This window comes from Cololabis saira, chromosome 3 (assembly GCF_033807715.1).
Source record: "Cololabis saira isolate AMF1-May2022 chromosome 3, fColSai1.1, whole genome shotgun sequence".
Classification (NCBI taxonomy): domain Eukaryota; kingdom Metazoa; phylum Chordata; class Actinopteri; order Beloniformes; family Belonidae; genus Cololabis; species Cololabis saira.
Window position 1 is genome coordinate 4,800,178 of NC_084589.1, and position 25,493 is coordinate 4,825,670.

General features: G+C 44.0%; 1 protein-coding gene across 3 annotated transcripts in view; it reads right to left on the reverse strand.

Moving 5' to 3' along the window:
- Window positions 1-2,041: 2,041 nt before the first annotated feature.
- The window catches only part of hace1 (HECT domain and ankyrin repeat containing E3 ubiquitin protein ligase 1), a 61,005-nt gene continuing 37,553 nt past the window's right edge, over window positions 2,042-25,493 (reverse strand). The window contains exons 19-25 of one of the 3 annotated variants that reach the window (XM_061715338.1): window positions 25,221-25,370; window positions 23,410-23,606; window positions 13,118-13,249; window positions 8,008-8,106; window positions 3,915-3,985; window positions 3,735-3,848; window positions 2,042-2,329 (exon numbers count right to left, since the gene is read on the reverse strand). In XM_061715338.1, the coding sequence (XP_061571322.1) occupies window positions 2,227-2,329; window positions 3,735-3,848; window positions 3,915-3,985; window positions 8,008-8,106; window positions 13,118-13,249; window positions 23,410-23,606; window positions 25,221-25,370 (866 nt within the window). In that variant the 3' untranslated portion in view covers window positions 2,042-2,226. Of the gene's footprint in view, window positions 2,330-3,734; window positions 3,849-3,914; window positions 3,986-8,007; window positions 8,107-13,117; window positions 13,250-23,409; window positions 23,607-25,220; window positions 25,371-25,493 lie in introns of those variants that run through there. The other 2 variants (XM_061715339.1, XR_009770918.1) reach the window with 2 other exon arrangements.

Genomic DNA, 25,493 nt, shown 5'->3' on the forward strand with positions numbered 1-25,493 from the left:
AAATCAGGTAACACACAAATAAAACACTCTAAACATTGGTCCACGTACGACATTCTGATATGATCTGTTTCACTTAACAAGGTCCTTGAGTTTCAATGAAAATAAATCGTATTAAACAGACTATAGATCAGTTTGTACTCACTACGTTCTTGTGATTTATTAATGTTCAATGTATGGTGGACAGCATGAATATAAAACCAGTGAGGCTTTGACAGCTAAAAGATGCCAGATGTCACATTTGGCTGAAATGTGTCCTCATTATTTTGGCAACAGACGTACAGTTTATACAATATCTCAACAACAAGAGTTTGGTTTCTAAACAGGGTAAAGGGAATTAGAAATCCTTGTAGCGTCCAAAACCGGTGATTTCACTCAACTGAAAGAAGACGTGATGACCTAAAAACACAAAGATAGGGACAAGGCAGAAAGCAAACACTGGTTGGATATACAGTACACAGTACAGTACGTGTGGTATAAAATATACCACTGATAAAATATTACACGTTCAAAGTGATCACAGCTACTTCCCTTTGGAAACTTCTTAAATGGTCTTTGTAACAAAGCCACAACCCTTCTCATTTGATTTGTATCTTGATGTGTTAAATAAGTATGTAAACAGACCAATTTGAAAGTAGAAAATTACTATTTTAATTAATGACCAAAATGTAGCTTTCACCTAGACTCATTTATGGCGTGAATGCGTGTGTAGAGTCCACGTTGTTTGTAAAGTCACTGTGTTTCACAAGAGACAGAAATCAAAGAGGTAACGATCAGAATGTCCTAAGTTTCTCACAGCAGCAAGAGGATCCGGAGAGATTCACAGGAACAGGAGATCCGGAGAGATTCACAGGAACAGGAGATCCGGAGAGTCTCACAGGAACAGGAGATCCGGAGAGTCTCACAGGAACAGGAGATCCGGAGAGTCTCACAGGAACAGGAGATCCGGAGAGATTCACAGGAACAGGAGATCCGGAGAGATTCACAGGAACAGGAGATCCGGAGAGTCTCACAGGAACAGGAGATCCGGAGAGTCTCACAGGAACAGGAGATCCGGAGAGTCTCACAGGAACAGGAGATCCGGAGAGTCTCACAGGAACAGGAGATCCGGAGAGATTCACAGGAACAGGAGATCCGGAGAGATTCACAGGAACAGGAGATCCGGAGAGTCTCACAGGAACAGGAGATCCGGAGAGCCTCACAGGAACAGGAGATCCGGAGAGTCTCACAGGAACAGGAGATCCGGAGAGTCTCACAGGAACAGGAGATCCGGAGAGATTCACAGGAACAGGAGATCCGGAGAGATTCACAGGAACAGGAGATCCGGAGAGATTCACAGGAACAGGAGATCCGGAGAGTCTCACAGGAACAGGAGATCCGGAGAGCCTCACAGGAACAGGAGATCCGGAGAGTCTCACAGGAACAGGAGATCCGGAGAGTCTCACAGGAACAGGAGATCCGGAGAGTCTCACAGGAACAGGAGATCCGGAGAGTCTCACAGGAACAGGAGATCCGGAGAGATTCACAGGAACAGGAGATCCGGAGAGTCTCACAGGAACAGGAGATCCGGAGAGCCTCACAGGAACAGGAGATCCGGAGAGATTCACAGGAACAGGAGATCCGGAGAGCCTCACAGGAACAGGAGATCCGGAGAGTCTCACAGGAACAGGAGATCCGGAGAGCCTCACAGGAACAGGAGATCCGGAGAGTCTCACAGGAACAGGAGATCCGGAGAGTCTCACAGGAACAGGAGATCCGGAGAGATTCACAGGAACAGGAGATCCGGAGAGATTCACAGGAACAGGAGATCCGGAGAGCCTCACAGGAACAGGAGATCCGGGGAGTCTCACAGGAACAGGAGATCCGGAGAGCCTCACAGGAACAGGAGATCCGGAGAGATTCACAGGAACAGGAGATCCGGAGAGATTCACAGGAACAGGAGATCCGGAGAGTCTCACAAGAACAGGATATCCGGAGAGATTCACAGGAACAGGAGATCCGGAGAGATTCACAGGAACAGGAGATCCGGAGAGTCTCACAGGAACAGGAGATCCGGAGAGATTCACAGGAACAGGAGATCCGGAGAGTCTCACAGGAACAGGAGATCCGGAGAGATTCACAGGAACAGGAGATCCGGAGAGATTCACAGGAACAGGAGATCCGGAGAGTCTCACAGGAACAGGAGATCCGGAGAGCCTCAGGAACAGGAGAGTGATGATTGTCTCACTACTAGGCCATGGTGTACCCGTAGCTCCCACAATGCAGTGCGACCAGCAGCCGGTCTCTCAGCACGTCTTTGCTCGGGTATTCTGGGAGTTTCAGCATGTTGATACTACAGACAGATGGAAAAGACAAGGTTGGATGTAAAGTCATGACCAAAACAGAAAACCTACTGAGGTGGTAACAGCCCGTTCATGAATAGGAGAAAGGAGCTGACGTCCTTCCTCTGTAGAAGAACTTTTGAAAAAGAACAGTTGGAGTTTATGGTCTATCATGCAAAGCTGGCTCCCCGTTTTGGAAATGTCACTGGATAACAAAGAAAAGAAAGCAGCAGGTACCAGAGAAACGGAGCATATTGCCCTCTGGTGCGTGATGGACATTTGTACTTAAATCCAGTTTCAACTCAAGAGACCAGGGGCCTGTTGAACTAACAGTGGATTAAAACAGCAATGCATGTTCAACACATGTCAACTATGAAGTAGTGAAACTTGCTTTTATACTCCAAAACACGTTTCTCTACATTTCCTGAATTCAAGAGAAATCTGAAAAAAGTATTTCTTTGTGTGTTTGAGCACCTGTGATTTATACCTTAGCTTAATGTTGGTTTCTGTATGATTATTATTTAAAATATCAGAACGTTGCACAATATTTCATTTCATGTGGGCAATGGAATTCTGCAACCAATCACTCACTAATGTGTTAACATCTTGCCATGACAGAACCAGAGAAAACGCTTTACTTTGGATTTCGGTTGTGGGAATCATTTTCACGCATAATATATGTGGGAATGTTGGGTTGTATGTGTTTGTGTGTGTTTTTCTTTCACTGTTGCACTGTAAATCATAAGTGGTTAAATGCATGAAGACATGTTTTTTTTTCAGATCCCTCTTGACTTCAAGAAATTTAGGGAAATATATTTTGGTGTTTAAAAGCGAGTTTCACTCCTTTATAGTTGGGCAATGTTAACTGACAAGCAGTATACATGTATATCCACACCGCCCTGAACAAATCCATGCAAAGTTCATTTTAGTATATAGTATATTTAGTATAATTTAGTATATCCCCACATGTGCGTGGAACATGGCGTATGCAGGTTTTGTTGTGTGTTAGTACATTAGTACGTTAGTACACGAGCCCCTGATGACGGAGGAGCCTCTGCTCATATTGATCATTGTTTAACAGGTCATTTTAACAAACATACACGTGTTGCAACAAAACTCAAGAACAAAAACAACTTGTCACTAAATGGATCTCTGCTTTGCTTTGTTTTCCTGACCAACTCTTTTCGGGAAGTTCTGTGGGAATTTAAGAAGAAAAGAAAGACGGTGCAACTCTACATAAATCATTTTTCAGTGTCTTCAAAATCCCACTACCACTAAATCATTTTTTTAGACAACTACCTGGATCAAATATGAACCTAACAATTATGAGACCATATCCAAAGACTATAATAATAAAATAGGGGGGAAAATCTTAAAAGTTTAAATAAAACTGAGTGAAAAATTAAGAAATGGTACCAGGTACTGGAGGTAGGCAGCAGGTTGGAGGTGTATGGCACTGCGGCAATAGTGAACTTCTGTAAACCACTGCCACCAATCAGGAAGGCAAAACCACCATGAGGAACCCTGGAACTGAAAGACACCTCATTTCATTTAATATTCACACATTAACTCCTGTTAAACTTAAAAGTGACAAACCTTCCAGTGACGAACTGCAGCAGTAGAACGTGCTCTTCTTGTGTCAGGCTTCTCACCACCTCCCAGAACCACTGCAGAGATGAGAACTGGATTTAATGATGGCCAACAAAACCGTCTTAGTTAGGTTTACACAGTCACGTTTTAAGATTCACAATCTCTAAAGAATGAAGCATGACTTCATGAATAAATACATCACGTGATTAGCCTTTTTATCACCTCTATTTTTATCATTTCAGCTTTGTTATATCCACTCATTATACACCAAATCCAAAAATGCGGGGATGCTGTCGTAAAATGTAAATGTAAATACCCAAATGCTGAAACTAGGTTATATATACGCTCATTTTGAACGTGATGGCAGCAAGACAGTTGGAGATTTTCAAAAAAAAAATTTTTTTCTTTAACTGTCTGCACTGTCTGTTGCTAGTAAGCACCGTGTTTCGGTAGAACCTTTATCTAAACTTAGCACAAAAAGCAAGGAAATACGTTTTTGTCAAGTAGGGTTGCAACGATTTGACGTTGTCGACAAAAAACCATAATCAAAATTGTCGACAATGAATTCCATTGTCGACAATTGTCGCCAGACGTGTTTTTCCAACGGAGTGAGGCGTCTCACTTAAATACAATCTCTGCCGAGAGTCGCGCATGCACGATAGCGTCTCTGCTAGCGGTAGCGGGTAAACAGAAATGACGGCTTCCTGTACAGCAGCTGCGCGTAATAAAACTTCAAAAGTTTGGGAGCATTTTAGCCTCGATATGGCGAATAAAAAGATGACTTGCAGGGTTTGCAAAGCAAACCTTGCTTATCACGGGAGCACGGCGGTAATGCACGAACATTTGAAAAGAAAGCACGCCGGACAGTTGAACGAAACGGACTCTCCTTGGTAAGATATTAAGCCAATTTTAATTTGTTTCATTCAATCATAATTGATGCGCGAAAGGCGAAATAGCTTGTGTGATGATGACAATGATGGATTTGCATCTAACTTTCAGTCAGGTGCCTATGAACTGTCAATTATCCATCAAGCTGCACGATGATCATGTTAACATTAAATCAGATAGATTTGTCTAGGACATTTCTCTTGCGGCACGGGAGAAGACACTAAATCAATGCATCTGTATCGTGCGCCGAGCGGGCATGAAGAAAACAGTCCTGCTATAGCAGGATGAATAAAACAGTCCTGCTATAGCAGGATGAAGAAAACAGTCCTGCTATAGCAGGATGAATAAAACAGTCCTGCTATAGCAGGATGAAGAAAACAGTCCTGCTATAGCAGGATGAAGAAAACAGTCCTGCTATATCAGGATGAAGAAAACAGTCCTGCTATAGCAGGATGAAGAAAACAAACAGTCCCACTATAGCAGGATGAAGAAAACAGTCCCGCTATAGCAGGATGAAGAAAACAGTCCCACTATAGCAGGATGAAGAAAACAAACAGTCCCACTATAGCAGGATGAAGAAAACATTCCCGCTATAGCAGGATGAAGAAAATAGTCCCACTATAGCAGGATGAAGAAAATAGTCCCACTATAGCAGGATGAAGAAAACAAACAGTCCCACTATAGCAGGATGAAGAAAACAGTCCCGCTATAGCAGGATGAAGAAAACAGTCCCGCTATAGCAGGATGAAGAAAACAGTCCTGCTATAGCAGGATGAAGAAAACAGTCCTGCTATAGCAGGATGAAGAAAACAGTCCTGCTATAGCAGGATGAAGAAAACAGTCCTGCTATAGCAGGATGAAGAAAACAGTCCTGCTATATCAGGGCTCTAGTCCCATCTTTCTTGTGTTTATTATCATTTGCCACATAATTAAAGCAACCTCATACTAGATTTAAAAAAAATTACTAATCATCCGGTTAGTCGACTAATCGTTTCAATAGTCGGTGACTAGTCAACTATTAAAATGGTCGTTAGTTGCAGCCCTATTGTCAAGCCCCCTGCCCATACCAACACAAGAGGCCGCACCAGGACAGGCATATGGCGTTCCCTCACACACCAGGATGTACCAGCTATGGACAAGCCAGCACACCACCCTGCCCAAAAGCAACCACTAGGGCCACACCAAGGACCACATTCACCACTGGAGGTGTCCCCCAGCCCTGGACCAGCCAACCACATGGCAGCAACTCAATGCATTTAGGCATGTAGAGATGGTCAAGATGATCTGCTGCAGTTCAACCCAGCATCAGAATGGGGAGGAAAGGTGATTTGAGTCACTTTGAAGGTGGTTGTTGGAGCCAGACCAGTATTTCAGAAACTGCTGATCTGCTGGATTTTCAAGAACAACCATCTCTAGGGTTTACTGAGAATGGTCTGAAAAAGAGAAAATATCCAGGGAGCAGTTCTGTGGGCGCAAATGCCTTGTTGATGCCAGAGGTCAGAGGAGATGGCCAGACTCGTTCCAGCTGATAGAAAGGCAGCAGTAACTCAAATAACCACTCATTACAACCGAGGTCTGCAGAACAGCCTCTGAACACACAACACGTTGAACCTTGGGGCAGATGGGCTACAGCAGGTAGGACCACACCGGGCACAACTCTTGTCAGCTAAGACCAGGAAACTGAGGCTACAATTCACACAGGTTCACCAAAACTGGACAACAGAAGAAGGAAAAACGTTGCCTGGTCTGATGAGTCTCCATTTCTGCTGCCACATTCGGATGGTAGGCTCAGAATTTGGCATCAACAACATGAAAACATGGATCCATTCTGCCTTTTATCAACAATTCAGGCTGGTGGTGGTGGTGTAATGGTGTGGGGAATATTTTCCTGGCCCATTAGTACCAATTGAGCATTGTGTCAATGCCACAGCCCTGAAGACGGTTAGCGCACGGAAAGCCGCAGGACGTGACAACATTCCAGGAAGGTTGATAAAGGAATGTGTCTAGCTGACCCACGTGCTCCCAGATTCAGTTCCAACCACATCCTGAGGTACGCGGACGACACACCAGTAGTGGGCCTCATCCCGGACAACAAGGAACTGTCTTATAGGGAGGAGGTGTGACAGCTGGTGCGCGGGTGTAAGGGAACAACCTGGTCCTGAACGTCCACAAGACAAAGGAGAACATGGTGGGCTTCAGAAGATCCCGGCCCAGCCACACACCACTCCTCATTGATGACACAGCTGTTCCTGGGTGTGCACGTCACAACTTGAGAACTTCAGCTGGTTTACATCAAGTCCCTGGTGAAGAATGCAGCAGCAGTGCTTCCTGCATCGGCTGAAAGGCGCTTCCCTCCCCCCTCCTATCCTCTACACCAGGAGTCGGCAACCCAAAATGTTGAAAGAGCCATATTGGACCAAAAACACAAAAAACAAATATGTCAGGAGCCGCAAAAAATGAAAAGTCTTGTATCAGCCTTAGAATGAAGGCAACACATGCTGCATGTTTCTATATTAGTTATAACTGGGGGAAGATTTTTTTTTTCATTATGCACTTCGAGAAAAAAGTCGAAATGTTGAGAAAAAAGTCAAAATTTCGAGAAAAAAGTCGAAATGTCAAGATTAATGTTGAAGTACAATCTTGAGAAAAAAGTCGAAATGTTGAGAAAAAAGTCGAGAAAAAAGTCGAAATGTCGAGAAAAAAGTCAAAATTTCGAGAAAAAAGTCAAAATTTCAAGAAAAAAGTAAAAATGTCAAGATTAATGTTGAAGTAAAATCTCGAGAAAAAAGTCAAAATGTCGAGAAAAAAGTCAAAATTTGGAGGAAAAAGTCGAAACGTCGAGCTCCAGGAGTCACTAGGGCAGCGCTACACACACACACACACACCAAACACATGCAAGGTTTAAACACTGTGTTAAAAGAAAAAAAAAGTTATAATACATATGACCAGAGAGCAGAGGTAGCCAGTCAAACCAGCATTCAGAATATTTTCAATGAAAGCCCCAAATATTTCAGTTTAACATCTGATATGATCTAATGGGAATAAAATGTTAGTTGTTGAGATTTGCAAATAACAGCATTATTTGTTTATCTAAGAGCATAGCATAACATATCCTTCCAACACTTTGTGAAATGGGGTTGTATACCTTTAGTTAGACATATTAGAAACCTTGTTTGTTCAGAAAGTGTCATGCAGCAGGAGGAGGGCCTACCTGGATGAGTGGCTCCAGGTAACTGTAACCACCAGTATACTCAGTGTTCCTGCACCAGTCCTCCACATCAATCTCTGGCATCCCTGAGAGCAGGAGTTCCTGTTATGTGTACACATGAACAAATCTGAATAATATACGGTTTAAACGACAAATCCTGATCAAACCAACACCAAGGTTTCTCACAGTTGCACTGGAAGCCATCGCAACACCGTCTAATCCCTTCCTAGAATTTTTGTATCAAAAATAATAACCTCTGTTTTATCTGAATTTAGAAGCAAGACATTTCTGGACTCCAGTCCTTGATGTCCCTAAGACATGCCTGAAGTTTAACTAACGGTTCTGTTTCATCCGGCTTCATAGACAAATAGAGCTGCGTATCATCAGCATAACAATGAAAGTGTATGCCGTGATTCTGGATTATACTTCCCAATGGCTGCATGTATAAACTGAACAAGATTGGCCCTAGCACTGAACCCTGTGGAACACCATAACAGACCCTTGACTGTTCTGAAGAAACCTCATGTACATGAACAAACTGGAACCTGTCAGATAGATATGATTTAAACCAACGTAGAGCTGTCCCTTTAAGGCTGAATTATGGTTCTGCGTCAAAACGACGCCGTGCCTACGGCGTGTGGTTTTTGTACACGCAGAGGACACGCCGTCACCTGCGCCGTCAGTGACGTGCACCTCCCGAAAATTGTAACTACGCGTCGAGGAGACGCCGACCACACGCAGACCGAGAGGGCTGTGATTGGTTCGTTTGAAAGCGAAGCATTTCCGGTTTCCGGTTTGAATCAGTAGTGAACTTCCAGGGCTTTTTTCTTCGTTTATATGTGATTTTTTTTGTTTTTGTTTTTTGCACAATAGTTGTCCTTATCTCTTTGATTTACTGTGACTGGAAAAAGTCGGATAAACCATTCAGAAAAAGATCGCTAACTAGTGGCCGCGGGGGGTACTGCACCGCGACCAAATGGAGAGACGGAGAAGTCCGAACGATTCGTGACGGCGTCACGGGTGCGCCGTGTGCTCTGCGTTTGTGTGACGCAGAACCATACTCAGCCCTTTAATCCCAACAACATGCTCTAACCTGTGCAGTAAAATGCTGATCTACAGTGTCAAAAGCAGCACTGAGGTCCAGTAGAACCAGTATGGAAACTAATCCCTTATCTGAGGTCCAGTAGAACCAGTATGGACACTAATCCCTTATCTGAGGTCCAGTAGAACCAGTATGGACACTAATCCCTTATCTGAGGTCCAGTAGAACCAATAGACGAATCCGGCGAAACCCGGAAGTCGAGCGGGCCGCCATTACTGCGGTGGCGGCTCCGCTCCTCCGCTCCAGCCCATAGACATATATACGTATGGATCTATTACTCCGCTCCCTGCCAGGCTCTCTTAATGTATTTGTATCATCGGAAAACTCCTGTCCCGTCACGTGCATTTGTTTTGATAGTGAATGAAGACGGGAGGGACTTTCAAAACTACTTTTCTGTTTCACCAAGTGAACAGACGGAACGCAAAAAAAAGATGTTAAACTGCTGGAAAGGAACTGGAATTTACCTGGATACCTTAAACAAGGAAGCCAGGGAGCGGTATATGGAGAAAATAATGATTATTAACGGTTTGATCCATATGAAATCACTACTAGTGGAGCTCCGATGAGGATTTACTGCCGCAGTTCTGCAGAACCACCGTCTTACTACCTTGTTTAGTGTTTGACAGCTGCTTTGGTAGATGTTTGACTCGCCATGTGTTTCAATAAATTAGTATAATAGTACAACATACAGTACATCTTTTTTATTACTCTTACTTCTCTTTTCTTTTTTTTTATGCTGAAGAGGCTCCGAGACATGAGCAATATTTTTCTTTTCCTCGTGAGATTATTTTTTTCTTCTGCAGCTACAAATAGAGTTAATATTTTTTCCTCAACAAACTAGTTTTATCTGCAGATTGGGGTTATGTATGTATGTATGTATTCTGTATCATCCGGAGCTGAGATAGTTCTGCCCTTCAATTAGAGACCTGTAATTGCGTTTTTTTTCGTCATCGGACGCCAGGCGATCAATAAAATATTCTTGGATACCTAAAATAAAACAAAACATAAACAGGTAATATTTAATTGTGCAGACATGCCTCGTAAGGAGAGGAGGTGGAGAGAGCTATATTACAGTGTTTAATCATACACTCCCTTATCTCCCTATTCCTCTATTCTTTCCTGCTTATCGCTCAAACAAATCATTATTTATAAATTAACATCAGCATTAATTTAAGATACCTTCATTATTTATGGAAGGCCACTGTCTAACATCATCAATCCAGCTATAATGATGCTGTAGAGCGTCAGGTTACAATAACAGCGCTGCGGTGGCAGATTGACACCTGCCACCGCAGCAATGGCGCCGCCGCAAGATGGCGGCGCACACAAACCGGTCGCCGGATTCGTCTATATGGAAACTAATCCCTTATCTGAGGTCCAGTAGAACCAGTATGGACACTAATCCCTTATCTGAGGCCATAAGGAGGTCATTCGTGACTCGAACCAGTGCTGTCTCTGTGCTATGATGCATTCTGAACCCTGACTGAAAGACTTCAAACAGATCATTTCTATACAAATAGTCACATAACTGGCTTGAAACTGCCTTTTCCAGAATTTTAGATACAAATGGAAGGTTTGAAATTGGTCTATAATTAGCTAAGGTGTCTGGGTCAAGAGAAGGTTTTTTAAGTAAAGGTTTAATTACTGCCACTTTGAAAACCTGTGGTACATATCCTAAACTTAGGGATAGGTTGATTTGGTCCAGTATTGTCGTACCAATAAGAGAAAAAACAAAACATTTTTGAATAGTCGAGTCGGGATGGGGTCTGACATACATGTGGTAGACTTAGCTCTATTAACGAGTGAAGTCAGCTCAGGGAGGTCTATAGGATCAAAACAGTCTAGAGTCAAGTCAGAGCCTAGGGAAGTCACTAAAGCTGAAGAAACACCCACAACCGGCTGGTTGATTTCTTCTCTAATTCTCGTGATTTTACTGTTAAAGAAGCTCATAAAGTCCTCACTACTGAGAGCTGCAGGAATGCACGGCTCAACAGAGTTGTGACTCTTTGTCAGCCTGGCTACAGTGCTGAACAGAAAACGTGGGTTACTTTTGTTATCCTCTATCAACGTTGAATAATAAGCTGTTCTGGCTTTGCGAATGGCTTTTTTATATACTATTAGAATATCTTTCCATTCACGATAAGAGTCTACAGACTTACAAGAGTACCACTTCCTTCCCATTTTACACACGTTTTGTTTCAACATGCGGATATCTGAATTATACCACCTACTGTACAAGAGTGTGTAACATCATTTCATTTAGCCTGTTTTTTAAATTCTATTTGATTGTTTATGTTGTTTCACACGGACGGCTGCAGGTGAAGCACCGCACATGCTCAGTTCAGGTGAAGCACCGCACATGCTCAGTTCAGGTGAAGCACCGCACATGCTCAGTTCAGGTGAAGCACCGCACATGCTCAGTTGATGTTCCTGCGATGAGACTAAAACGCGGAGGAAAGCCCGGCCGGCTCAGTTTTGTTTAAAATTTAATTTCTGTTGCAAATAAAACCTGTCTTCCAATTCATTGCATTTTTCATTGCATTTTTAGCCTAGTCATTTTTGTAGTAGAAGTATCGGATCGGTACTCGGTATTGGCAAGTACACAAATTAAAATACTCGTACTCGGTGTGAAAAAAATGGTATCGGGGCAGTTAAGCTCCTATGGTTGGAAACCCATCTCCTCAAAGGAGCAACTGCATCTAAAGCTGAATGCAACAAATCAGCAGTTATTAGCAAGGAAATCAACATCAGAGGTAGAACCCAGGTCACTGGCCTCTACTGCTTCACTATTTTACAGTATTGTAAGATGAGCAATGGCCTCCCTTTTTTCTGTCAAGATGGCTGAGTGTACATTAATGAGAAATAAAATGAACTTTTTTGATTTTAGCAAATGGCTGCAATGAAAAAAAGAGGGAAAAATGTAAAGGGGTCTGAATACTTTCCGTAGCCACTGGACAACAACAACAGTGCTGCAGCAGCTGGAGAATATGGAAGCAATGAAGAAACAAGCCAAGACATACTGAGACTATATATGTTCTATATGCCCGTAGGTGTGTAAGCATGCATGGTTGTTTGTCTATACGTGTGTCCCTGTGACTGCTGACCTGTACAGGGGTCACCCCTGCCTTTAGTAGACCACGGTCCCCCTGGACAGGATTAAGTGGGATCCATAGATGGCACACATATATACATATATATAGTATAGCTGTACATATTTATATAGGCTTATGCTTAAAAGCAGGAAGTTGGAACCTGGCTGCCAGTTATGGGTGTGCTAGTCGTGTAGCTATGAGAATGAGAGGAAGCCTGTGGAACAGACACCTCTAATCCTGTAGAACAGACACCTCTAATCCTGTAGAACAGACACCTCTAATCTCAGCACGGTTTCATCAGCAGATACTGCCCGTGGAATCAGATGAATCTGTGGCTTCAGGACAGTCCAACTCTGCAGATTTAGCAGCAAATCAGTGTCATTTCTGATCAGTGGGAGGAGGCGCTTTGACCATTCCCACTCAGCTGTAATGTATACAGGACAGACCTAAAGCTAGGAATAAATCAATCACTTTTGTAAATGATTTGAAACTCCTTAATGTCCCTGACGTGAGGAGCAAAGCTCGTATTCCTTCTAGCATGGCACCATGACTCATGGGTCAAGAGATAAACTAAACGGAACCAAAAGAAACGCTCGAGCACCAGAGAGGAAAAAAAAAGACGTCATTCCGTATGTGGCAAGAGGATCTTTTCCAACATCATGGCCCTTTTAAAACCTAACAGCACTTTGGCCCAACAACAGCTTAGAAGCATACAATGGTTCACCAGCAATAATACAAGTCACACGAACTAAAGAAGTGTTTCTTCATCTCCAAAGGCCAATAAAAGACATCCATTTGCCTTCCATTCAACTTTGTAGGATTACCCTGATCTGCATGACACATAATATACATCATCGTTAAGATAAAAGAATAAAGCGTGACAAATAAAAATGGAGCAGAGTAAGAAAGGCCAACTTACCAATTCATATTCGTCAAAAAGCTGAATGAGTGAGGGAGGGATGAAAGTGTGAAATCCTTGCAAGAAGGCATTTATCTGAGGTTGGATGGCTCGTGTCATCCTCAGCTCCGTCACCAACTGTACGTACTCGGCCTGAAAAAAGACAGAACAAAGAAAAACATGTAACAAGTCTTGGTGGGTACAGATGAACACAGCTCAGTATTGTGTGGGGGTCCAAGCACAAAAGCTGCTAAAGCTCTTGTTTGGTTGTTCTTATTATTATTATCATCATACATTTTTCCTCCAATAAAGCCGTAATTTGCACAGGAAATAAACTGAAGAATCCCAGCTCCCCAGCACCAGGAGGTGTGGCTGGGACTACAGAGCAAGACCAACTACAGAGGATGTGATGTGACACCAGGAGACCTGAGTGAGTCGCTAGCAAAGGAGCTCAACAGTTTTGCTCTCTTTGAAACACGGCAGCCCTACTCCTCTGTTCCAACCCTGCCCCCAGCCCCGTCAGGATCCTCCACGCCCCCCACTCACTGTAGAGGAGCAACATGTGAGGCATGTGCTCCTGGCAGTGAACCCCAGGAAGCCCACTGGCCCAGACGGGGTACCGGGCGAGCTGCTCCGAGCATGTGCCCACCAGTAGTCACAAGTCTTCTGCAGGATTCACAACCTCTCCCTGATTCAACAGTAATTTCCGCCAGCCTAAATGATTACCGCCCTGTTGCCCTCACACCTGTACTCATGAAGTGTTTGGAGAGGCTCATTCTCAGGCACATCAAGGATTGTTTCCCCCTCAGATTTGACCCCTATCTATCAGTTTACTTATGGCGCTTTTCCACTAGTACCTACTCACCCCGACTCGCCACGCCCCGGATTAGTGCTTCTCCACTAGGGGTCTAACGTGCCGAGTAGATACTTATTCTGTATCTATTCTGTCGAGGTTCTAAGCTGCTGAGTCGGCTGTATCTGACATCATCACACTACAGGCCACTGATTGGTCGGGGGGGTTGGAGTCAAACGTTTGAGTCAGGAGGAGGAAATCAGGGAAAGAGCGAATCGCGGCATCTTCATTCTATTCAACAGGCAATGGCAGCGCAAAAGTCTGTTTCATGATCCAACTCTGAGGTGCAGATGTTCATAAACCTGGTGCTGAGGAGAGAATTAAAAAGGGATCTAGACGGTGATAAGGAACGACCAGATCTACCAGGAGCTCTGTCTCTTCATGGCTGCTCACGGCTCCAGCTGACTCTTCAGCAGCACAGAGACAAACTAACAAACAAAAAGCGTGGCAGCTTGAAGTTTCTCTCACTCTCATTTTTTAACTTGATATTGAACACAAGCCACAGACCCAGCAGCACATTTATCATCTCCTCCAAGTTCTACATCGTTGGTCTTCTTCCTAAGCTTCCTAAACTAATCCCTAAGCTTAGGATATGTACCACAGGTTTTCAAAGTGGCAGTAATTAAACCTTTACTTAAAAAACCTTCTCATGACCCAGACACCTTAGCTAATTATAGGCCAATTTCTAACCTTCCATTTGTATCTAAAATTCTGGAAAAGGCAGTTTCAAGCCAGTTATGTGACTATTTGTATAGAAATGATCTGTTTGAAGTCTTTCAGTCAGGGTTCAGAATGCATCATAGCACAGAGACAGCACTGGTTCGCGTCACGAATGACCTTCTTATGGCCTCAGATAAGGGATTAGTGTCCATACTGGTTCTACTGGACCTCAGTGCTGCTTTTAACACTGTAGATCATGGCATTTTACTGCACAGGTTAGAGCATGTTGTTGGGATTAAAGGGACAGCTCTATGTTGGTTTAAATCATATCTATCTGACAGGTTCCAGTTTGTTCATGTACATGAGGTTTCTTCAGAACAGTCGAGGGTCTGTTATGGTGTTCCGCAGGGTTCAGTGCTAGGGCCAGTCTTGTTCAGTTTATACATGCAGCCGTTGGGAAGTATAATCCAGAATCACGGCATACACTTTCATTGTTATGCTGATGATACGCAGCTCTACTTGTCTATGAAGCCGGATGAAACAGAACCATTAGTTAAACTTCAGGCTAAACTTAGGGACATCAAGGACTGGATGTCCAGAAATTTCTTGCTTCTAAATTCAGATAAAACAGAGGTTATCATTCTTGGTCCAGAGCATCTTATGAAGGGATTAGATGGTGTTGCGATGGCTTCCAGTGCAACTGTGAGAAACCTTGGTGTTGTTTTCGATCAGGATTTGTCGTTTAAACCATATGTTAATCAGGTTTGTAAAATATCGTTTTTCCATCTCCGTAATATTGCAAAAATTAGGAAAATCCTCTTGCAGAGTGATGCAGAAAAACTAGTTCATGCCTTTGTATCTTCTAGACTGGGTTACTGTAATGTGTTGTTAGCAGGATGTCCAAGTAATTTGCTGAATAGGCTCCAGCTGATCCAAAATGCAGCAGCACGAGTACTGACAGGAATTAGCAGGAGAGACCACGTCTCTCCAGTGTTAGCGTCGCTCCATTGGTTACCCGTAAAATTCAGAATTCAATTTAAAATTTTATTACTTGCATATAAAGCCCAAAACGGCTTAGCTCCGCAGTATTTACAAGATTTGATAGTGCCTTATGTTCCTGGCCGAGCTCTCCGCTCCCAGGGTGCAGGTTTACTCGTAGTTCCTAGAGTATCCAAATGTAGATTTGGAGGGCGGGCGTTCTGCTATCAGGCGCCACTACTATGGAACCAACTTCCAATCTGGGTTAAGGAGGCTGACACCACCTCCACCTTTAAAACTAAACTTAAAACCTTTCTGTTTAGTAAAGCCTATAGTTAGTGTTTAGTAAACCTCTAGCTGGTGTTGGTAAATCTCTAGGTAGTGTAAACTTTAGTGTGTTAGAGTCAGTAGTCATAGTTGCAGCTATAGAACAAGACTATAATAGTTAGTCTCAAATATAGCTTCGCTGTAGATATGCTGCTATAGGCTTATGCTGCAGGGGGGCACCGACATGATCCGCTGGGCGGTGCCTCTCACCCTTCTTCTCCTCTCCTTTTCCCTGCCTCTCTTCTCCATTACCATTTTTTGTACCTATTTTGTCCATCGTACCTGTAGTTTCTTGTGCCGGCCCCACTTTTTTCTCTTTTGTGCATGTTTGCAGGCTGGAGCCTCGAGAGCTGCGTTCTGGCCTGTGTTCCCGGCCCCCCTCCCCCCATCCCCCCTCTGGTCATCCCGCTGCTGCTTCCACATGACTGCTGTGTGCTGCGGCAGGAGGGCCCCCCCTTATGAGCCTGGTCCTGCTCAAGGTTTCTTCCCTCCTAAAAGGGGAGTTTTTCCTTGCCACTGTTTGGTTTAAGGCTTTTCTCCCACTAGGGGAGTTTTTACCTGCCATTGTTTATATAATAATTGCTCGGGGGTTTATGTTTATGTTTATGTTCATGTTCTGGATCTCTGGAAAGCGTCTAGAGACAACATCTGTTGTATTAGACGCTATATAAATAAAATTGAATTGAATTGAATTGAATTCCTTTAGATACACAATCAAATACGTCAGAGCAGCTTCACTCCAACCTCCTACTTCTCATCTGGGTGTCTAAAAACAAACGAGGGCAAGGCTAGACGAGTCGCACTGAGTAGGTACTAGTATAAAAGCGCCATTACTGAGCAAACAGATCCACAGAGGACATGGCCACAGCTCTGCACGCTGTGCTGAAACATTTGGAGCAACAACAGAGCTACGCCAGGATGCTCTATGTGGATTATCTTAATCCCCACACTGGGCCGCCTGGGCCTCCATCATCCCACCTGCACCTGCTCTTACTGGACCGTCTCTACACCCATGACTGTAGCCCAGGCCTGGGCCTCCATCATCCCACCTGCACCTGCTCTTACTGGACCGTCTCTACACCCATGACTGTAGCCCAGGCCTGGGCCTCCATCACCTGCACCTGCTCCTACTGGACCGTCTCTACACCCATGACTGTAGCCCAGGCCTGGGCCTCCATCATCCCACCTGCTCCTACTGGACCGTCTCTACACCCATGACTGTAGCCCAGGCCTGGGCCTCCTTCACCTGCACCTGCTCCTACTGGACCGTCTCTACACCCATGACTGTAGCCCAGGCCTGGGCCTCCATCACCTGCACCTGCTCCTACTGGACCGTCTCTACACCCATGACTGTAGCCCAGGCCTGGGCCTCCATCATCCCACCTGCTCCTGCTCCTACTAGACCGTCTCTACACCCATGACTGTAGCCCTGGCCTGGGCCTCCATCATCCCACCTGCTCCTACTGGACCGTCTCTACACCCATGACTGTAGCCCAGGCCTGGGCCTCCATCATCCCACCTGCTCCTGCTCCTACTAGACCGTCTCTACACCCATGACTGTAGCCCAGGCCTGGGCCTCCATCATCCCACCTGCTCCTACTGGACCGTCTCTACACCCATGACTGTAGCCCAGGCCTGGGCCTCCATCATCCCACCTGCTCCTGCTCCTACTAGACCGTCTCTACACCCATGACTGTAGCCCAGGCCTGGGCCTCCATCATCCCACCTGCACCTGCTCCTACTGGACCGTCTCTACACCCATGACTGTAGCCCAGGCCTGGGCCTCCATCATCCCACCTGCTCCTACTGGACCGTCTCTACACCCATGACTGTAGCCCAGGCCTGGGCCTCCTTCACCTGCACCTGCTCCTACTGGACCGTCTCTACACCCATGACTGTAGCCCAGGCCTGGGCCTCCATCACCTGCACCTGCTCCTACTGGACCGTCTCTACACCCATGACTGTAGCCCAGGCCTGGGCCTCCATCATCCCACCTGCTCCTTCTCCTACTAGACCGTCTCTACACCCATGACTGTAGCCCAGGCCTGGGCCTCCATCATCCCACCTGCCTCCTACTGGACCGTCTCTACACCCATGACTGTAGCCCAGGCCTGGGCCTCCATCACCTGCACCTGCTCCTACTGGACCGTCTCTACACCCATGACTGTAGCCCAGGCCTGGGCCTCCATCACCTCACCTGCTCCTACTGGACCGTCTCTACACCCATGACTGTAGCCCAGGCCTGGGCTTCCATCACCTGCACCTGCTCCTACTGGACCGTCTCTACACCCATGACTGTAGCCCAGGCCTGGGCCTCCATCACCTGCACCTGCTCCTACTGGACCGTCTCTACACCCATGACTGTAGCCCAGGCCTGGGCCTCCATCATCCCACCTGCACCTGCTCCTACTGGACCGTCTCTACATCCATGACTGTAGCCCAGGCCTGGGCCTCCATCACCTGCACCTGCTCCTACTGGACCGTCTCTACACCCATGACTGTAGCCCAGGCCTGGGCCTCCATCATCCCACCTGCACCTGCTCCTACTGGACCGTCTCTACATCCATGACTGAAGCCCAGGCCTGGGCCTCCATCATCCCACCTGCTCCTGCTCCTACTAGACCGTCTCTACACCCATGACTGTAGCCCAGGCCTGGGCCTCCATCATCCCACCTGCCTCCTACTGGACCGTCTCTACATCCATGACTGTAGCCCAGGCCTGGGCCTCCATCATCCCACCTGCACCTGCTCCTACTGGACCGTCTCTACATCCATGACTGTAGCCCAGGCCTGGGCCTCCATCATCCCACCTGCCTCCTACTGGACCGTCTCTACATCCATGACTGTAGCCCAGGCCTGAGCCTCCATCACCTCACCTGCTCCTACTGGACCGTCTCTACACCCATGACTGTAGCCCAGGCCTGGGCCTCCATCACCTCACCTGCACCTGCTCCTACTGGACCGTCTCTACATCCATGACTGAAGCCCAGGCCACAAGAACAACATCATCGTCACATTTGCTGACGACACCACCATGATTGGACTGATGTCCAGGAGAGACGAGTCAGCCTACAGAGACGAGTCAGCCTACAGAGACGAGTCAGCCTACAGAGACGAGTCAGCCTACAGAGACGAGGCTCTCAACCTGGGGCCGGATTCAATAAACATTCTTGAGAAAGAACATCTTCTTAAGTGTCATTTTTTTCATAAGTTCAGTCTTAAAGCAGCACAACGTAACTTTCAGCTTTTCTGAGTTTGGCGGCATCTTGTGGACAAAATCGGTAGTGTTTTACCAGAAAGAACACTACGTTTCCCATGAGCACCAGCGCGTACTGCCGGAAAACTCCTGTCCCGTCGCGTGCATTTGTTTTGATGAGAGAAGGACGCTTTTCTGTTTCACCAAGTGAACAGAAGGAACGCAAAAAAAAAAAGATGTTAAACTGCTGGAAAGGAACTGGAATTTACCGGGATACCTTAAACAAGGAAGGCAGGGAGCAGTATATGGAGAAAATAATGATTATTAACGGTCTGGATCCATATGAAATCCCTAAGAGATCCCTGAATCCCTGAAGAGCCATGTGTTTCAATAAATTTGTATAATAGTACAACATACACTACATGTTTTGTATCCCTCTTACTTCTCTTTTCTTTTTTTTTGACTGCTATATTATGTTGAAGAGGCTCCGAAGCGTGAGCAATATTTTTGTTTTCCTCGTGAGATAATTTTTTTCCTCTGCAGCTACAAATAGAGTTAATATTTTTTCCTCAACAAACTAGTTTTTTTATCTGAAGATTGGGGTTAATTGCTCCGCAGAGAGCTGGCCAGCAACTGCGTTTAGCTGGCGAAGTGGGGAATAAAACCCGTGTTTTGATCCGACGCCCGTCTGTGTGAGTGTTTGTGGTTTAAGGCTGTTTATGGTTCTGCGTTAAATCGACACAGAGCCGGCGTAGGGTACGCGGCGACACGCACCGTACGTTGCGCGTCGCCACGTACCCTACGCCGTGGGTCTGCGTCGATTTAACGCAGAACCATAAATCATGCTTTACTGTGTGTTTGGTCGTTACAGCCGCGATCCAAAGCGAGCCGACGGCTCTTTCACTCTTTTACTTTGTTATATCAGATACTTGGCCTCCGGGGTTCTGCCTCCGAGCAGGAAACCGTTGAAAAAGTTAAACCATTAGGGTCTTTTCCCCACGTCTGTTATGTGGAGCTGCTGCAGCCACAACACAGCAACAGCTTCTGCGGAGCTGCGCTCCACGCCCCGCCCATTTTCGTCTCGACTGCGAATCGGGAAGGAGGGGGAAGTGACGTATGCCGTAAAGCAGTCAAAGTCGTAACGATTTGTAGTTTTTTAGTGTGGCAGGGTTCCTACCATGCTCCTCAAAGTTACATAGTGCCAGTGAAGGTGATACAGACCCCTCAGACCATGACAGAGGTGTCATTAAACCTGTTGGACGTTGATGTACCATCACAATGACTCTGGAAATGTGATATTAAGGTGGAAAAGTTACGTAGTGTCGCTTTAAGAAGAAAAAAGAGAAGTGATATTCTCCAAAAAAGTTCCAAGTATTTTCTCAACTTTCTTCTTAAGTTTCTTCTTAAGAAAAAACTTATAAATGGTATTCTTGAAATAAAAGTTCTCAAATTTGTTCTCGACTTTTTTCTTAACTTTAAGACAACCTTGACCTGTCTTAAAATGTCTTCTGTGAAAAGGTAAGAAGAAGAAGAAGAAGAAGAAGAAGAAGAAGAAGAAGAAGAAGAAGAAGAAGAAGAAGAAGAAGAAGAATACGTTTTATCACACAATAGCTTAAAGTGAACAGCTGCTGACAAAAACACGAGCTCTTGACAGCAAACGCTCTCCTCCTCTGTTTGCATTGAGACGCAGTTGCTGGGATTTTGTCCGACTCTCGCCTCATCCCGTCTTTCTTGGTCTTCATTTGGCTCGTTTTGAGATATGTTTTCAGTGTTGTCTTCCTCCTTGACCTTGTGCTCGGGTTCAAATTGAAATGGCTGAACAGATGACATGTTTATCCTCTGGATTATCTCGTTGAACAGTCACAATAGTGTACGGGGGCCAGCAGGTGCAACCGTGTGACGTCACTACCCAGAATGCATTGCGGTGTAAACAACAATGGCGACCTACGAGTTAAATTATATTTTCAAATTTTATAAAAACGAAGACATCAAAAAGGTTTTTTATATCACATTGTTATACTTGATACCAACATTTATCTTTTAAGACCTACATGTCTTAATAGCCAGGGTTCCTTTTAAGAAAATATTGAGGAATTGCACTTAAGAACTTTCTTATGAACTTCTTAATTTTAGATCTTAAGACATTTCTTAAGATCGTTCTTAAGAACATATTGGTGAATCCGGCCCCTTAGGGGTATTTATTCCAGGAAGCAGGTTCAATAAACTCTGAGTCTAAACCTGAACTCCGAGTTGGAGCTGGAGCTTTTTCAAAAAATTTTTGAAAATGGAAAAAGATGGGGGGGGGGGATATATTTTTTGTTTTAATATGGTTTCTGTAGGAGGACAAACATGAAACAAACATTCTGAACGTTTTCCAATGCTGTAAAAATGTGTAGAATAAACATAAAATTTCAACATTTCTGTTAAAGATTTGCGTCGGAGCCTGCGACACACGTTTCTACCAGCAGGGGGCGCCAGGCAGGAGGCCGCTGGAAACAAACCGGCCAAAGAGATTGTTTCCAGAGGGAAAAAGAGAAAAATAACTGAGGAGACAAAAACAAATAAAAAATCCTTAAAATAGGTAAAAACTAAACAATATGAAGGTTTGATTACTTTAAATCCTTAAAAAATTATAAAAACTAAACAATATGAAGGTTTGATTACTTTAAATCCTTAAAACATATAAAAACTAAACAATATGAAGGTTTGATTATCCTTAAAACATATAAAAACTAAACAATATGAAGTTTTGATTACTTTAAATCTGGATTAAATCATTTTTTATTTAACTTTATTTTAGATTTTTGCTGGTGTTTCTATGTAATTTATGCTTAGTCATGTTAGTTGAGCAAAATATGTCATTTAAATTGTGCGTTTCTACCAGCAGGGGGCGCCAGGCAGGAGCTGCTGGAAACAAACCGGCCAAAGGGATTGTTTCCAAAGGAAACAAGAGAAAAATAACTGAGGAGAAAAGAGGATTCAACGTTTCTTGGAGCGAATAATTTGCATTTATTGCCTGAATGTTTGCTCTGTAACGAGAAGTTGTCCGATAACAAAAAGAGTCATATGGAAAGAAATTAGCAGCTACATTTGCAGCCGAGCATCCAGTTCTAACTAATATAGAAACAAGCAGCATGTGTTGCCTTCATTCTAAGGCTTATACAAGACTTTTGAATTTTTTGCGGCTCCAGACATATTTATTTTTTGTATTTTTGGTCCAATATGGCTCTAAAACATTTTGGGTTGCTGACCCCTGGTCTAGAGCTGACGGACCGAGTCTCCACCTGGTGCTGGAGCTGCACTGAGGCTTCAGAGGACAGTCCTCTCCCCGACCTGATGGATGTCTACTCCACCCAGAGCTCAGCAGAGCTGCAGCATCACCATGGACATCTACTCCAGCCAGAGCTGCAGCATCACCATGGACATCTACTCCACCCAGAGCTCAGCAGAGCTGCAGCATCACCATGGACATCTACTCCACCCAGAGCTGCAGCATCACCATGGACATCTACTCCACCCAGAGCTCAGCAGAGCTGCAGCATCACCATGGACATCTACTCCACCCAGAGCTCAGCAGAGCTGCACCATCACCATGGACATCTACTCCACCCAGAGCTGCAGCATCACCATGGACATCTACTCCACCCAGAGCTGCAGCATCACCATGGACATCTACTCCACCCAGAGCTGCAGCATCACCATGGACATCTACTCCACCCAGAGCTCAGCATGGAAATAGTAATTCTGAATTGAGGTTTACATGGAAAACACGTTTGATGGTCTTTCTCCAATTCCTCTACAAGTCTGGGGGTTGGGAAGTTTCTGATTGGATAGGGGGGGGACCGGAAGTTAAACTACCGGAAGAAAAACTAACTTACAACTTTGAAAAGATCACAATTTTGTTTCCTTTTTCCATCTGTTCTTTTAATTATTTCTATTTATTAAATAAATGGTCTCTGCTCTTGACCAGCATTTACTGCTGCTGCATCTTGAAACTTAGTTTGGAAAACCAGCCCAGCGTGGAATATAAGCGTCATGGAGACAGACGGGCGAGGGAACGAGCAGAAAGAAAGACCGGGATTAATTTAAAGTGGAATGAGTGAATACGTGATCTGGGAATTATTCTATTCAGATTTAAAATGGGAATAAACCAGCCACTTACTTCGGAATTAAGTTTAATTCAGAATGGCCATTTTCATTCAGAATTAGGTGTTTACGTGGTCATTTTTACTCATTTTAAATCGGATTTAATTTTAATTCTGAATTAAAGAGGAATTAAACTTCCCATGTGTGACTGACCTTGTTGTCCTGCGTGACCAGGATGCTGATCCCCCCAGGTTTCAGCGGCACTTCCTCCATCGCCCCAAACACGTCTGTTTCTACGGAGAAGGTGAGCTCCAGACCCAGATCACTGATGTCGTTGTCCAAGATCCACTGTAGATTCTTAGCATACTCTGGATCAATGGACGACACGTCCTGGTAATTAACTGGGATGCCTGGAAAAGCACCAGACAGCAGAAACAAAGACTCAGCTCAGCTCCAGGAGATGAGATTAAAGAAGTCAGTTTCTTTATCCACTAAAAAAGTGTGGAATTACTGAATATCAACGTATTAAAGATTAGAAAATCATTTAATGAACCTCATTACACATCAAAAATCACACACAATTGTTTTGCACAAGACGAGGAAACATTTCAACGTGAACAATTTAGCAGACAACTTATGGGGGCAATAATAAAGAAAATGTTCATTAAAAATTATTGGAAGATTATTATAATAATGTTTTCATTAAAAAATGATTATATGTCCTGATGTTTCACATCTGGTAAAACCCAAACCCGTCACGTGCCTCCGTAATACACTGCCCTCATTGGTCCTGTCAAAGACCTCAGGGTTTACTTTATTAACACATGTCAAGGTTTACTTTATTAACACATGTCAAGGTTTATTTTATTAACACATGTCAAGGTTTACTTTATTAACACATGTCAAGGTTTACTTTATTAACACATGTCAAGGTTTATTTTATTAACACATGTCAAGGTTTACTTTATTAACACATGTCAAGGTTTACTTTATTAACACATGTCAAGGTTTACTTTATTAACACATGTCATGGTTTACTTTATTAACACATGTCAAGGTTTACTTTATTAACACATGTCATGGTTTACTTTATTAACACATGTCATGGTTTACTTTATTAACACATGTCATGGTTTACTTTATTAACACATGTCAAGGTTTACTTTATTAACACATGTCAAGGTTTACTTTATTAACACATGTCATGGTTTACTTTATTAACACATGTCAAGGTTTACTTTATTAACACATGTCATGGTTTACTTTATTAACACATGTCATGGTTTACTTTATTAACATGTCATGGTTTACTTTATTAACACATGTCAAGGTTTATTTTATTAACACATGTCATGGTTTACTTTATTAATTCAATTCAATTCAATTTTATTTATATAGCGTCTAATACAACAGAGTTGTCTCTAGACGCTTTACAGACACCCATACCCAGAACATGACCCCCGAGCAGTTATTACATAAACAATGGCAGGTAAAAACTCCCCTAGTGGGAGAAAAACCTTAAGCCAAACAGTGGCAAGGAAAAACTCCCCTTTAGGAGGGAAGAAACCTTGAGCAGGACCAGGCTCATCAGGGGGGGCCCTCCTGCCGAGGGCCAGACTGATTAACATGTCATGGTTTACTTTATTAACACATGTCAAGGTTTATTTTATTAACACATGTCATGGTTTACTTTATTAACATGTCATGGTTTACTTTATTAACACATGTCAAGGTTTACTTTATTAACACATGTCAAGGTTTAATGAATTTCAGTCAAATCTCCTCAACTTGTACATTTCTATTGAATTCTATCAATAATCTCTCCATCTTTATTCACGAGGTTCATACTGTATGTAAACTCACTTTGTTCTTTCATCTCGCTCCACATACTCTTGTTAAATATTACATGTTTATTTCTTTTTAAAAACATAATATTTTTGTGCAATCTTGGTGCCACCCCCCTCTCCGTCCACCCAATAACAAATGTTACATGTGTTATGAACCAGTATATGTGTGTTCTCTACCCAGAATGTGCTTGTAGAAGGAGCGGGTGAAGTAGATGTTGACCAGCTGCCGGTGGTACAGAGCCAGACCCAGAACCTGACCCGCAAACCGGAAGTAGTTCAGGTGGTCTGGGTTCACTGAAGAGTTGCTGTTAGGCTGAAAGGTCGTGCCTATGGATCCGAAACACAACTTCATTTTTACACAATAAAACTGTGCATTTCACACTGACACCGTGTCCTAACTGCATGCGACGCGAGCGAGCGTCCAAAACAATTCCATTGCTTTATTTTCTA